The sequence below is a fragment of the Lampetra fluviatilis genome, chromosome 1 (assembly GCF_964198595.1).
Source record: "Lampetra fluviatilis chromosome 1, kcLamFluv1.1, whole genome shotgun sequence".
Lineage (NCBI taxonomy): Eukaryota > Metazoa > Chordata > Hyperoartia > Petromyzontiformes > Petromyzontidae > Lampetra > Lampetra fluviatilis.
This window is the reverse complement of record NC_136275.1, coordinates 23,511,534-23,526,500: the sequence shown is the minus strand read 5'-3', so window position 1 is coordinate 23,526,500 and position 14,967 is coordinate 23,511,534. Positions and strand designations below refer to the sequence as shown.

Genomic DNA, 14,967 nt, shown 5'->3' with positions numbered 1-14,967 from the left:
CCATGATTGTTGCGAACAAAACCATGATTATCAAAAGTGTATAGTTAAAGTATCAGAGATGGCAGCAATTATGCTGTTCCGTTATTTAGTTTGTACACATTACGTATGTGGTACCGTATTCAACTCGGCACATCATTCTGTTAGTGTTGGTAAAGAAAGTACCACGTTGTGAAAAGGCAGCAATGTTATTTTTTTATAACCTGGTTCCAGCCATGGGAATGTGGAATGTACACCTCAAGCTGAGCACCATTAATGGACATGAGCACCGCTTGTTTGACAAAGGACGGTCTTTACATTTGTTTTTAATTGCCTTATTATTGTATTGGTGTATTTTTACTTTTACACAGTAGTTATTTCACGTAACATTCAAAGGCGCAATTCTATAAACGCCGCGAAGACACAGTTACACTGAGCTGAGCGTGCACCTCTGCGTAATGGTTGGCAAACAGCATCATCATCATCAAAATCAGGTGTGGCGCGTGCCCATTGGGGACGCGAGCAGCACAGTGCGTCGACGTGCGGCAATAAAACAACCCAGGACTTCGGCCCCCACTCCACGCCCCTTCCTGTGGCGCCACTGGCAGCACCACGCACGGCACCGTGCGTCTTTATGGCCGTTGCGTTCTAACACAGGGCCTGGACTCTTGACCTTGGACTTGTCCGGCAAATTCCCCGTGCTATCTCTGCTCGTTTGCAGGGCAAACAAGGGCATAGGCAAGAGCGATGCCTTTGAAATGTCGAGGTGTTCGTTCGGGGCGGGGCGTTGCCAGTAGAACACTTCTCATGGACCGCGTGTAGGTAGATGACAACTGATTGGGTTGTAATCATTTCCGAGCAGGCCTTAATGACCTCTCTGGGTTTAAGTGAGACCTGCACAATAATTGATAGCTTCAGTGTCCATGCATGTCGAGGTGAATTAGTGCCGCTCGTTAAAGAATGGCCCAGGCTCTCAGGAGACCGTAAATATCGTACTTCAAAGATGGCGCTTTTATACGGTTAGAAAGTTTTTTTCCTTCTTCCCATCTGGTAGCGTTAACACGTGCATGCAAAATATTCCACTGCTACAATTGACCCATGTTTTATTTATGAAAGCCTCAAATTTGTGTTATCATACGTGTTGATTTAAGTGAGATTAAAAAAAAATCTACATTCATCATGCACTTTCGCTGTTGTCATTGCTAACTTGGATGAACCAAATACGGAGGATGAGAAGGTATTGGGACTAAGCTATTTGGGACCACTGCAACAAATCCTTATTCAAGCCAAGTTTTGTTTTATTACAAGTTAATGAATAAGTAAATACATGCAACATTTAAGTTAGCTGTCAAGTGCTGCAGTTGCATCAAACACAACATTTGCAAGTTAAAAATGTATTCAAGAAAGTGGTGGACGAGAACAGGTTGGAGTGCTTTTGGATTTTTTTTTACTTAATTATGAAAAGTAATGCACCAATGTGCCTCCAGAAGACAGTTTTAAATCAGCACTAACTGCTTTGATTTGTGGTTCAGTAACATGGTCATTCGTGAAAATACTGAAAAGTGTATAAGGAAGCTTGAACAGACGCATACTTGGAATTACATTGAGAGACAGACAGGAACACATGGATTAGAGAACATACGTCAGGTGAATGGCATCATCCAAACTATGAAGAGAAGCTCGGGCACGAGAAGGGATATGGCAGATGGTTAAATATGCATCGAAGAAGATGTTAACTGGGGAGATGGAGCAATGAAATCAGTTTGTGCAGATACCAGGTGTATTGTTATATCACAGAATAGTAAGAGGCAGCGGCAGCTTTGAGAGACCTTCGTTCCTGCTGTGGATTGACCATGGTTGATGGTAACGATGATACACATTCTGCTGTTGTACCGTTATGTCACTGCATATATAAGTCATGTCCGGATCATTACAACCAGTATTTACAAACTCTTTGGTTCTTTTGGTAAAGTCACGTAGGTATAAAATAAAAGAAATTAAATCACGACGTTTCGATTGAAACACAAGCAATCATCATCAGGTGGGAAAACCACAGCAAGAATTTGTTTTTGCTGAAGTGGGAGAGAGAGTTGCCGTGGTAAGAGGTTATATAGGTGAGAAAGGAGGAGGAGCAAGGGGGGAGAGGGAGGGGTGGGGTTGTGGGGTAGGGGTAGGGCGAGCGCTGCGTGGTGTAGTAGTACCCGACAGATATGATAGACGACAACCAATACAAAGCAGTTAGGGTTTTACCAGGTTGATAATCAAATCTAGATTAGTATTTACAAAGTAAGCTGCATTCATACTTACTTTTAGGATTGTGCTGGTGTGAGTATTTTTCTCTTGTGGAAAGAAGCAGCAGTGTCCAAATAAAATCCTACACAAACAAGACGCTCGCACTGAATCGACACACATCGATCAGACACTTACTTGCTGTACTGATGCCTCTTTGTCTTACAGGTGAATATTTCTCGTGTTTTAATCTGTTGTGTGATTCACCAATCCCAACCTCTCAAGTCATTGTGTGGTAAGTGTGCATTACCACCATACCCAGAATGAGATGCTCAATTTGCTGTGCCGTCTTCTTGTGTTGCCGTGACAGGTTTGCAATTGCTGACGAGGCGTACCGTTCACTTCGTGACGCTGACAAGGACCAATGTATTCTCATCACCGGAGAAAGCGGAGCAGGCAAGACCGGTGAGTCTATGCATCTGGACCCACGTTGTTGTGCCATTCCAGAGACCTCTTCTGTGTGTCAGGCATTGGAAGGGCCATCCATGAATTAGCTGTATGCTGAGTTTTTGAAGCCATTGGAAAAAGTCTGGAGTCGCGAGATAGATTCCATTTCTGCCTCCTTCGAAAGCTTGTATTGGGCAATGATTGGCAATCCGATTGGATAGATTGTTCTTCGCCGGAGTTACAATCGGAGAATTGCTTCATCTCACGCCCATGGAGGAGGCACCGAGCACCTTCCATGTGATCGTATGACAAGGAGCAGCTCGGCTGCGCCTTTGTTGGATCTTCAATACATTTCTTGTTGGGGGCATCGCAGGCTGACCACATAGCTCACCACTTAAAAATGTTTTGTAAAATAACACGGATTCCTCCCACGTGTTTATAGTATGTTTACAACACAAGTTTTTAAGGGTATATTTTTCAATTAATTGAACATGACGATGGCCAGCGATCCTTTTTCCACACGTAGTAAATGTGTTGAGGCTTACTCTTTGGTTCTTTCGATATAATCACGCTGGTATAAAATAAAATAAATTAAATCACGACGTTTCGGGCGCAACACAAGTGTCCGTCATCAGGTCGAAACAACAACAAAACTTCAAATCTCGAATGTATTGAGGCTATTGGCACTGCTAAACTTTTGAACGAGCTTTAAGTCCCTACCTCCCATGTTGGCCTGTGGTCGGTTATAGTTGGCCTGTGGTCGTTTATGGCAGTAATGTCACTTCAAGGTGGGCAATAACATCAGGGTCTATTTTGTGTATTGAATGCGAAAGGTGAAGGTGGTACTGTTCTGTTTCAAACCTAATAAATGCGAGTCTCAACCAGATTATATAGGCGCATAAAGCACCCACTGCTGTAAAACTATATGTAACTGTTGGCTGCATATGATGATTGTAAGTTCTTTGCCAAGGGGCTTCCATAACCAAAATGTCCCAGGGCTAGGTTTTGATTTGGTATTTCCTTCTGTGAAATAGAATCTATGAGTGGCCATTGTTCAAGGGCATGCATTCCTATAATCTCGCAAACATAGACTCCGTGATCACATGGGACTTTCAAAGTCACAAGTGTCTCAGTACTCAAGTGTTCATCCACATTAGCAGCTCTGAGGCAGCGGTGGAATGACCCACATTCTTAAGGCGGGAGTCATTCTCTGAAAATATTCTAAATCCTGAGGGGATGAATGACAGGGAGTTAATTTTGCCACCCGATGATTGTAAGTGAAACTGGCTGCCATGGGCGCCACCCAAATGCAATTCGGTCATGTCCAAATTATGTAACAAGCTGGGAAGGCAGTCCACTAAGGGGAACTCCATTTTGTGTGTTGGATTCAACGATATAAAGGCTTGGAAATGCAAAATCGCACGTGCATAGAGACAGTTATTTACGTGAAGAATGCGCGGTCTATAATCACTCGCTTGCACGCATTTCAACACGTGCGCTATTTGTGGTTGAGCACAGAATAACATTTGTTTTACTCGTAAAAATGCTGTATTGAGAATATGTTGTCACCCACCTTTCCTAAAACACCATTCACATCTGAGCAATGATGATGTATTCTAAGCTGCATAGTAAAGTTGTTTTTCAATTGGTCGAGGGGATTTGTAATTCCCTTGACAACTTGTGAAATGTCCTCAGACGAACAGATAGATGGATGGACATAGATCCTGGGCATAGCAATAAATAGCCTAATGGCTCCCTGAAAAAAAAAATGTTGTTGCTTTTCTGTGTTCAGGTCCTTTTTTCACTTTCGTGGAACGTTTCATTAGCTCAAGAGGCTACCACGTTAATCACCTCGTGGAATGCAAATAATGATTCAACCGCTTTGGGTGGTACCATTAGCCATGACTCTGCGCACATTGCACCCGTGTATAGGAATGCCCCCCCCCCCCACCGCTTCTCCCGTCTATGATTAGTTGACTAGTTTCTGCTTGGATAAGTGTTCTGTTCGTGGAACAACGCACTTGCATGGGCCAGTTGCTCAACCCGCACGTGAATAGGTTCGAGAGGAAGCCTCTCGGTCATTCCCCCGCTACCGTTTGCTTTGTGAGAGAGAGCGAGGAGAGACTGAGTGCGCCCGAGTGTGTATGCCGCAATGCCGCACGTGCGGCGGGGCAGTGCTGCAGCCCGCTCATGCATTGCGTTTGCTTAAATGGGCAGTCAGAGGGCTGTGGGAGCCATTCAGTAAGTGTTTGTTGTGTCACGCACACAGACACAGGGCTTCGCCCGTGCGTGTCCACGCCACCCTCGGACGTACAGTCACCTTCAGAAGCCGTTCGGGCAGGGAGCGAGGTTGCAATTGAGACACTGGGCGGTGTTGTTGCAGGACTCGATGAAATAGTGTATGTCTGAGAGAGAAAATGAGGCTCATGCAGGATTTCAAAACTAATTGGGTAACAATGGAACACTTTGCAAAGCCACGCAACTGCATACATTTGCTGTGCAATTGGATTTCATACAAACTACGGTAAAGCGGAAATAAATGCAGTGTCGTATACATCTTCTTGGTTCTTTCAGTAAAGTCATGTAGAATGGAAATAATAAAATAATAAAAATAAAACATCATAAAATAATTCTTACGACGTTTCGGCCACAACACAAGGAGCCGTCCTCAGGTGAAGAACAGGTCTGTCGAGAAGACAGAGTCTGAATGAAACGCCCCAGGCTTGGAGCGTCTATTTAAGCTTGGTTGGAGGGGGAAGAGCGCCTTGACAAAATAATTTGCATATCAAGAGGAATTTAGCATATTTATGGGAAATGCAGATATGGGATTAGTACTACTTATGAAATGCGTAGGAGGTGGGTGAAGGGTTTAAAATCATATTATGCCCGTGCATTATGCAGGATTAGCAGCATCAAAGGGAGGGGATAAGGGTAGCATTAATAAAGGGAAGGAATGTTAATAGTACGTAGCTGCAGTAACTAAACCACCACGTAAGAAACTAAAGTGTAAACTACATAGTATCATCAGTATACTAAATATACTCTCCAATAAGCTGAGCTACTAACAGTATACACGTAGGACGGGCATTTAAAAACAAAGACGAGGTGAATTCAACAAAAATTAGATTCGTGTTGCGTTGGGAACGCCGAGTTGTTTAGTTACCTTTTACTGACCACTCTGGTTCAGGTATTCGTATCGTATATGGTGGATTTTCATTTTCAAAATTGCTTTTAAGGGGCCGTCCATAAATGACGTCACGCGATTTTAGACGATTTTTGACCCCTCCCCCCATCGCCACATGGCGTCACAAAAAGTTAGCCCCCCCTTAAATATGACGTCACAAAGCTCTGCCCCCCCCCCCCCCCAAATAAATAAATCATGCTTCAAATCGCTTTAAACTATTGTCATTGTAGTGCGTATTTAATGTGGCGCTGCACTCTGATGTTGTAGGAGAAAACATGTATTAAAAAGTCTATTTAATTAAGTAGAATGTGTTGTCTATACAGTATTTATTTAAAGTTGCGCATTTTGATGTGACGTCACATTTATGAAACCCCCTCCCCCCCGTCACACATCGTCAGAAATGTCTGACCCCCCCCCCCCCCTAGGTGCGTGACGTCATTTATGGACGGCCCCTAACCACATGTTGAAGCAGCTCATCATCCTATTGCCGTATACACATCCACATTTGTGGCTTGAAATGTCCAGTGGGGTTTAATGTTGCAAATTCAGTTGTAATATATCAGGATCATCGTTGGGCAGTTTTTTTTCTTCTAAAAGCCAGGTAATAAGATGTGTTTTTCTTTGTTTGAGATAGCTGAGGGATAGAAGATGTTATTGTGCAGGGAGGTGTGGAATCACGTGGTGATGTTTGACAACTCCCAAACTCCTCATTGGGCACACACTTGTGAGGCAGGACCCACAGTGAGCTGACAGTGAAGCTAAGGGTCTGGGATAATTTGTTAAAGCCTGAATTAAACAAACCTAATTTTTTTCTTACCAATACTATCTCGATAGCTTAAAAATGTTGGGACATTTACGCGTCTTTTAATCTACTTTTGTAACTCTACCTTTCTGTTTGGGAAAATGTTGATCTTATGAGATCACTTGATAGAGTTGAACACTCTACTTGACACAATTACTTTTTTTACTAAGAAATATTTGCCAAACAGCGACAATTTACATGTACCACAGAGGAGACTGATCTCTGCTTTGATAAACGTTGAACATAGACCCCATCTCTTGACTTTTCAGACTGAACATTTAATGAACGAAGCTTGTATCCAGTATGTCATTAAGTGCGAGTGGCTTGGTATACTGTATGTCAATAAAGATGTTGGTGCCATTCACACACGGCTAGAAGCTGCTTGGTTTATAACAGTGACAATGGTTTACATTGATCTGACCTCTGAGTAATTTTATGGAAAACAAACACCCTGAAGTCCTGGACTCAGTAAATTGTCCTTGCGACTTTCGACAGTTTGCGGTACCCAAAAAAGAACCCATTGAAGTGCACAGAAAGTAAAGTTGAATGGAGGCTGTAGTTTTTTGGACAGAAGGGCAATTTAAGCAGTGTAGTGCGCATTGCTTTGAGATTTTCGTGCCTTTTGCATTACCCGTTCCAACAAAATGTCTCTGCAGGGCGATGCTCACAGCGGTGATATTTTGACAGTGACATATTGACGGCAAGCCCTGCGCATTCAAAAAGAGTGAAAGTAGTTTCTCACTCAAATTACTCGGGGGGGGGGGGGGGGTACTCACCTCCTGCTCACACTGGGGGAAATGTAATTAATTTGAGAGGGTCGATTCACTTGATAGCTTTTGACCTCCCACAAAGAGGTACTTTTTTTTTCAATCCTGGAGGGGTAAAGGGGCTGGCTTGACCTCCGACCGGGGATTGAACCCTCATACTTCCAAGCCAGAGAGCCATGTGCTATAACCACAGTGACACTTGGCACAATTGTCCATTGCATTGCTTGAGAATGTCCGTCATTGGTTAGGTGAAAAGAACGATTTACTCGAAACGGAATGAGTCGGAGTTCATATTTTATTCAAAAGGCCGAAGAATCACAATGGTGTGTTGGCTCATTGCTGGCATTATATGCAATTAATTCTCTCAACCACCGGGCCACTTTGATGAACATCTGTATCGATGGGCAAATATTTCCATCTTGCACAAGAGGGATTAGCTCAAAATAATGAAATCAAGATTGCGATAAAAAAAATTCGTGCACAATCCAGCAATAGATCAATGTGTAGTTTGATATTTCAAAATTGTCCACAATTGGCCGCTAGATGTGGTGGTGAATGCCTTTAGTTCAGCAGCTCTGAGGTGGTGTTAGAGAATATTGTCAAATGCAAGGGACAAGATGTTCTTCTGCTGTACCACAAGGTGTCTCCCGGTGGCAGTCCAGCAAGTAGGTTACTGATCTATGAATTGCACGAATGTCTTCCTCCCCCCCCCCTCTTTTGGGTATTCTCTGGGCATTAGGGGTGAAAATATTCACTACCCATCGACGCATCGTCGTGATAAGATTCAAGAATTGATGATATTTGTAACCATTATTCTGAACGGTAGTGGCTGCAAGAGGGATGCAGACAAATTGACTACTCTATTTACCCAAGAATGTCAGTGTGTAACGCGCGTGATGTCACTCCACGTCGACCAGCCACCCTTATTAATAATCCTCCTAATGGACGCCCCCCTCCATTAATAATAATTAGCGGGTGACATCACTTCACATGGGGGGGGGGGGCGAGGCGCTTCGTCCCCCCTCATCAACGTCAACTTATAACCCTCACTGCAAAGGCAGAACCCTCACGTCACGTGATCTCCGTAACGCTATTGAGATATAGAAGTAAAAAGGACGTCATGATGAACAAGGGATTATAACCTTAAAATGAAATAGGTCTGTGTCACCGCGGCCTTACAAACTGCACACGAATTGATGCAATGAATATCACGTCGTGGTCTGCTTTTCGCTTGCATGTTTCAGATTTACTGCAATACACCCGTCCTTGGACGGGCAAAAGGCTAGTAAAATATAACATACGAATCAGAAAACATTGGTTCTTAATCTCATTCTTGTATGCATCCATGAGAATAAGAATGTATATTGATGAATCGATGCCATTGGGAATCATTCGTATTTAATTCAAATAGCAATATTTCTCAGTGATTTGGGCAAAAAACATCCAAAGAGGGACCGTTCTGCAAAGCTTGTTTGATTGGGAGGGATAGGTGATGTTAAACATAAAGCCTATAGAGAACTATAAAGTGATGTGGAAATTTTTAATGAGAACATAATTAGAATTAAAATGAAAATGCTCTAGTTGAACACATTTTATTACAAATTAAATTTCTGAAATTGAATGCTGTGAGTGATTAATTGAGTTTAGGACAGCTTTACAGCTTTGGCAATCACCCACCAGGAGGTAGAGAGTGGCAGTCTGGTGGTGTTATTTTTGCAATGTGGCTACTTGTGTGAAAAAACATTGGTTTCGATTGGACAGTATAACTGCAGACATTGTATGAGAACACGTTGGCTGCACACCGCGCGTGGTAGGATACGTTGAGTTAGAGTCGTTGTCACTCTTCTCAGCAAGACTGATGCTGTAGCACTGCAGGAGATGGAGGGAAATATTGCACAATAATCAAAATTACATCACATGAACGTTGATGCCAACACAAACTTTGCACGTGCACCAAGTTTTAAGATGGCAATTCAACACATTTTCCTCGAAAGTGTCACCCCATTGGAAATTAGGCTATTGATTTGTGTTACACCAACCGTTGTACCAATATTATGGTCATTTTCCCTCATTTTTTTTACGTGGAAATTTGGATTCATTTGTTGTATTTATTGTATGTGAAAGACTTTAAAAGGGTAACATTGTGAAACAAATCAATGTAAACAGCCTGAGCAGTAATAGCATCAACATGGGAAAACTTCATCCACCAGCAGATAGGCACACATCTCTTGGAATCCTTTTTAACATTTAATAACTTAGCAACTTTTACCCACATTCTATCAAATATTTCCTATCATGTTAAAGAAAACAGATATAGGTGTGTCCTCTGTATTATAATGCTTAATAGTGGACCATGCTTTCATTTGAAATAAGGAATGTTAGAATGATGGGATTACTTAACATACCTTTATTTTGACTCAACCAACTCTCAAATGTTAGTCCGTCAGACTTCGCTTTGCCTGCCATTGTAAAACAAGCACCGTTTTTTTTAATTGCCGTGACCCTGGTACAAAAGAGCAATCTTATCACTTCCCGAGAATTGGTGCTGAAACAAAGGCTTGCCATTATATATCTCTGTGGCCTGTGCACTCTTATTCGCTGTTTTGGAATCAGCTCCCATTTCCCATCTATCTGCTTTACTGGGTTGGGTGGTGCATGCATCTTCTTGGTTCTTTCGGTAAAGTCACGTAGAAGGGAAGTAATAAAATAATACAAATAAAACATAATACAAATTTTTTCACGACGTTTCGGCCACAACGCAAGCAGCCGTCCTCAGGTGAAAACCAGGTCCGTCGAGGCGACAGAGTTTGAATGAAACAGCACACGAGCTTGGAGCATATATATAAGCTGGGCCGAAACGTCGTGAGAATAATTTTATTATGTTTTATTTTTATTATTTTATTACTTCCCTTCTACGTGACTTTACCGAAAGAACCAAGAAGATGAATCCCTGCAGTCACGAAAGCTTTAAATCGAAATGGTGCATGCAGTTAACCTCTCACGACAATGCATGTACAGTTTGTTGAACTTCTTTCGCACCGTACGTAGCCAGCCGTGATAATCGGAGGTGCAATGTCTCTCGACGTGTGTTGCCTAGTAGCGAGACAACACGTTGCCTGTAGCAAGTAGATTTCAGACCTGTTTGTTGAGTTTTAGTATCCTTTCCTCATTGAGCGCTTGCGAGTGTTCTCAACGCAATCCAGCTTTCTCCCAGATGAAGAATACAAACTCAGAACCCTCCTGAAAGCAAACATCATTTCCTGCTGTACACTTGCAGGCAGTGCAGGAGCAACACGACGTCATTAGCGTTTTCGTGCTGCACATGTGGATGAACCTGACATTGTGGTAAATTTATTGCAAATGACCACAATAGTCAGTAACCCAGATGGAATTTATGACAAAGACCATAAAAGTAACCGCTTTTGAACAATTTACCTGCACAATTGTCTGCTGCAGGTGTGTATGCTCAGGATGCTTAACCACTCACTTGTAACAAAAACAATGTTGCATACAACTATTTGAAACGCTTTTTTCCTCAAATTAATTATTTGTTGTTGGACAAAGCAGTTTTCCCATAATTGTACAAAGTGAATTCGATCCAGGACAATTTATCTTACACCACAAAATAACGTTGGTTAACCTGCCACTCGCATCTGATCTTCAAAACATTTTACCACCCAGAGTAGCAAAGACAATCTTAATTGTATTGCCTATCAACGCACAAAGTTGGGAAGCAATGAGTATTGTAGAACATACATAACAGGTCAGGCAAATCAATTCAGTCTGTGTACAACATTGCCTGTAGCCATGGTTTCACTCGCTTGTTCACCTATAATGATTGCCTCGTTGTTGACTGACAAAGCAATAAAGCATTCAACGCCCTTTCATTTCCTTTCCAGCAGATGCTTAGCTTCAAATGAAATGAGATCATGTTACATTGCATTTGTAGAGCCGTTTTAATTTTGGACAAGGCTTTTCAGGTAAGCATGTTGAGTAGGAGTATAACCTCATATTCCAGCATCACATCCGGCTGCCTTGACCATATGACCTCCCACGCCTAGTGCTGTATTCGGGCATGTTATGTATGTACATTATTCACTCGTTATTCGCAAGGTATATGTTCCAGTGATGCTCGTGAATAGCACATTTCGCAGGTAATTTATGATTACCTTAAGTAAACACGTAAATAATCTATTCAATACATGAGGATTAGCATATTAACAGATGCTTCTCAAGCTTCGAGAAGCTCTCTATCTCTCTCATCATTTTACATTTCAATTTAAATCACAAATCCAACTTTTCGCGTGGAGTAATGTATTTGAATTTTGCGTGCATGCGCTCACTTCCAAGCAACAGCGCAGGATTTTCCCATGTTTAAAGTGGCTGAACTTTATTCTATCGAGTAACCTATTTGCGTGGTGTAACTGTCATTTTAGATAGTTGTTCACTTTTCCAACCTTTTCATGTATCCGCCTATAACTCAGTAATGTTTGAATTGTCAGTGGTGGTTGACCAATAGTGCCACATGAATGTGGAATTTCACCACAGGCCCAAGCTTGCCATATGAGATGAGCACCACCCCATGCCCACTTGAGCCAATACATCATTTAGCGTTTTCTAATGCAGTGTTCTATGATACATATTTGCAGTTCTTTTGAGTTTTAGAAACTCTTATTTTGAGTCGGTGATCTATGAAGATTCTTTCTCAGGAGGAAGCTGCCGCAGTGTAATGGTTATAGCACATGCGACTTCTAATCCAGAGGTCGCTGGTCATATCTCAATGCTTGGCAGTTGAAAGTTCCTTAAATACCCCCATCTCTGTCCACGCAGTGGTATAAATCAGGGGTCCCCAACTCCCGGGCCACGGACCAGTACCGGTCCGTGGCCTGTTAGGAACCGGGGTACGCACAGCAGGAGGTGAGCTGTGAGTCCGCGCGTGGCCCGCCCCATGATTTTATTATTGACCACTTCCGTCCGCGCCTCTTTCCCGCACTGCGCACTTGTCTCGGTCACAGTTTTGGTAAGCCTCACACAAGCTCTAACCCTAGCCAAAATGAGTAAATAACAAACGTCGCTGGTGAGCTTCTTTGAAAAGGGGGAAAGACCCAATGATGAAAACCCCCCTCCCCAGTCCGTGAAAAATAATTGTCTTCCACGAAACCGGTCCCTGCTGCCAAAAAGGTTGGGGGCCGCTAGATAAATGGGTACGCCACGGTTAGTTGATCGACAGGTCATGTTTGGTGGGATAAAGTGTGGGTATTCGTACCTTACAAGACATCTGGGCAATATGGAACTGTAGGCCAAAATCTAAATACCCTCTAAAAAGGCCCCTCCAGAGCTCCCTATAGTGGAGGCCGTTCCACCAGAAAGTCTCGTTGTTCGGTTAAGCTCGCAATGAAAGATGCAACTTACGCTTGTATTATTGCTTGCAGTATTTTCAAAAGTTATTGGTACAACTGCATGCAAGAACAGAGGTAAAAACAAAGCAAGTTCATTTTGTCACGTTAATTTGTTTTAGAAGCTTTCTATAACCAAAGAATCACAAACGTGTGGCTATCATCTCTCCAGATTTCAGTGGAAGCTGATCTCTATGACAGAGCAGCGCTGCTCATGCGGAACTAAGTTCACATTCACACATTACGCCGGTGCTCAGCGAACCAGTGGTCCCGTTAGCCGTCACTACTGGCGCGGGCATTGGAATCGTTGTCGACTTGCTAATGGCCCTCTGCACGTGCTATGACTTGCATTTTACTATTGTACTTGGGATACCGTAAAAGTGTGGTCTTTCAAATATTTTCTGGATTGTAGAGAGTGATTCAGACGTGTTGCTTTGGTTCTCTTTGATCTTTTGCCAGTTAAACTATTCACCATTGCACATGATAATCTATGCTGGTTCACTACCACTGCTAATCCTATGCGATGTTTAGATCTTTCAAATGTGCCCCTGGAGGATGGTTAATTGGTGAGTCTTTTCCTTCAATGGATTATGCACCCCACGCATGTAAACATATTTACTATATACGCTCCATGGGATAGTATCACTCAGACGTGTGCGTATTTATTGCAGCAACTTTGAGGAATAAAATGTGAACTAATTGATAACATATTGTTGCACATAGAGCTGGAAAGTAATCGATGACCTTTGTTGTGGTCGATTACTTGGGCCCCTTTAAGAATGGCAGCCCCCCACACATCACGCCTCATCAAAGGCAGGAGACCCCTACAAGCCACGTCCAGCGTGAGGCTGCTGATGACATTGGCAAGCCCTGCCTAACACCTCCCATCCAGTGGCACATGTGGGAACAGAGGCGAGACTTTTTCCCCAACAATTTTCGTGTTGTGCAATTAGTCAAGTAATCGAACCAATAATTGGTAGTTTAATCAATTACTTAAATACTCGGATATTTCCCAGCTAGAGTTCGAAAGAAAATTAGTATATATTTTTGGAAGACCTCTAGTAGATAGTTAAACTAATTTATTTGTGGTCTATATGGTGTTTAAACTGTTTTGCATGCTTGCTTTTAATGGCCCTGCTCAATATATTTTCATGTTCAGTACCAGTTGTGTCATTTGCAACAGCAATTAACACATTCCTGCGGAGGGAGCTGGTAGTAACGTTGGTTTGCTCGGTCAATGGCCAGGGTCAATGGCGGCGTGGTGTATTCCGCAAATATGCCCGACTGTGAGGGCGGGCACAAGCCGGCGTGAGTAGGTTAAACGTTGAGTTTTATAAGGGCACCACGGGGTGACCAGCCCCTCCCCACCCAGCCCCACCCCTCCCACCCCCCCACCCAGCCCCACCCTCCTTACCCTCCCCACCCAGCCCCTACCAGTATAATTTTTGCATGTGAAACAAGGAACCTCTGCCATGCATTTATAAAATCACCAGGGCTGTCCAATTTTGAATTTCACGGCAAATTTGTACCATGGGCGTGGCACACTGTGGCCTCTGTTTTGACAAACAATGCTGCAGACGCTTTGCCCACGTTACAGCGATTCCCCATAACGTTGGACGGGCGGCTATGCAATTACGCATCTAATCCCCTCAAGCTGGTCTCATGACAAGCATAGGATCCACATTCTCTCAGTCGTTCAGTGTAATTGACTGATGGGTTTTATGCACACACGACTTTATGTTTAGGTTAAGCTGAGCTTGGAACTTGGCCAAGTATTGCATGTCCCATATGCTGCCACATCCTTATTTGACTCTGAGCTCGTCTTACTATGGACGAGGGCTGTTTATTTTGGAAGGAAACCAGCTGGACAAAAAAAAAATGTGAATTGATTTAATTATATTGCAACCCTTATAACTTTTCCAAGAATGTTTTCCTCAGTTATAGCTGAAGGTAATCATGTTGAATAATATTATTGTTGCACTGAGTTTAATCATTCTGCTTAAGCATTGCACCTTCTGTAAGATCCATTCTTTATACAGTAACTAGCTGTACTACCCAGCTTCGCCCGGGACTTGGATCCACCACGCCCGGTCGCCTTTGTATCCCCAGTGGCGATGTTCTCACACCACAGCAGTTACTTGTTTGAGGCTGAGTCGACCTAGGGGA

The 14,967-nt window shown here is 42.9% G+C and overlaps 1 protein-coding gene across 5 annotated transcripts in view; it reads left to right on the top strand.

Annotated features, from left to right (window-relative positions):
• LOC144934146 (unconventional myosin-Ib-like) overlaps positions 1-14,967 on the top strand; it is a 116,500-nt gene that overhangs the window by 17,328 nt on the left and 84,205 nt on the right. For all 5 annotated transcript variants that reach the window (XM_078859668.1, XM_078859658.1, XM_078859647.1 and 2 more), the window contains exon 4: positions 2,576-2,670. In XM_078859668.1, coding sequence (XP_078715794.1) covers positions 2,576-2,670 — 95 coding nt within the window. The remainder of the gene's footprint in view (positions 1-2,575; positions 2,671-14,967) is intronic.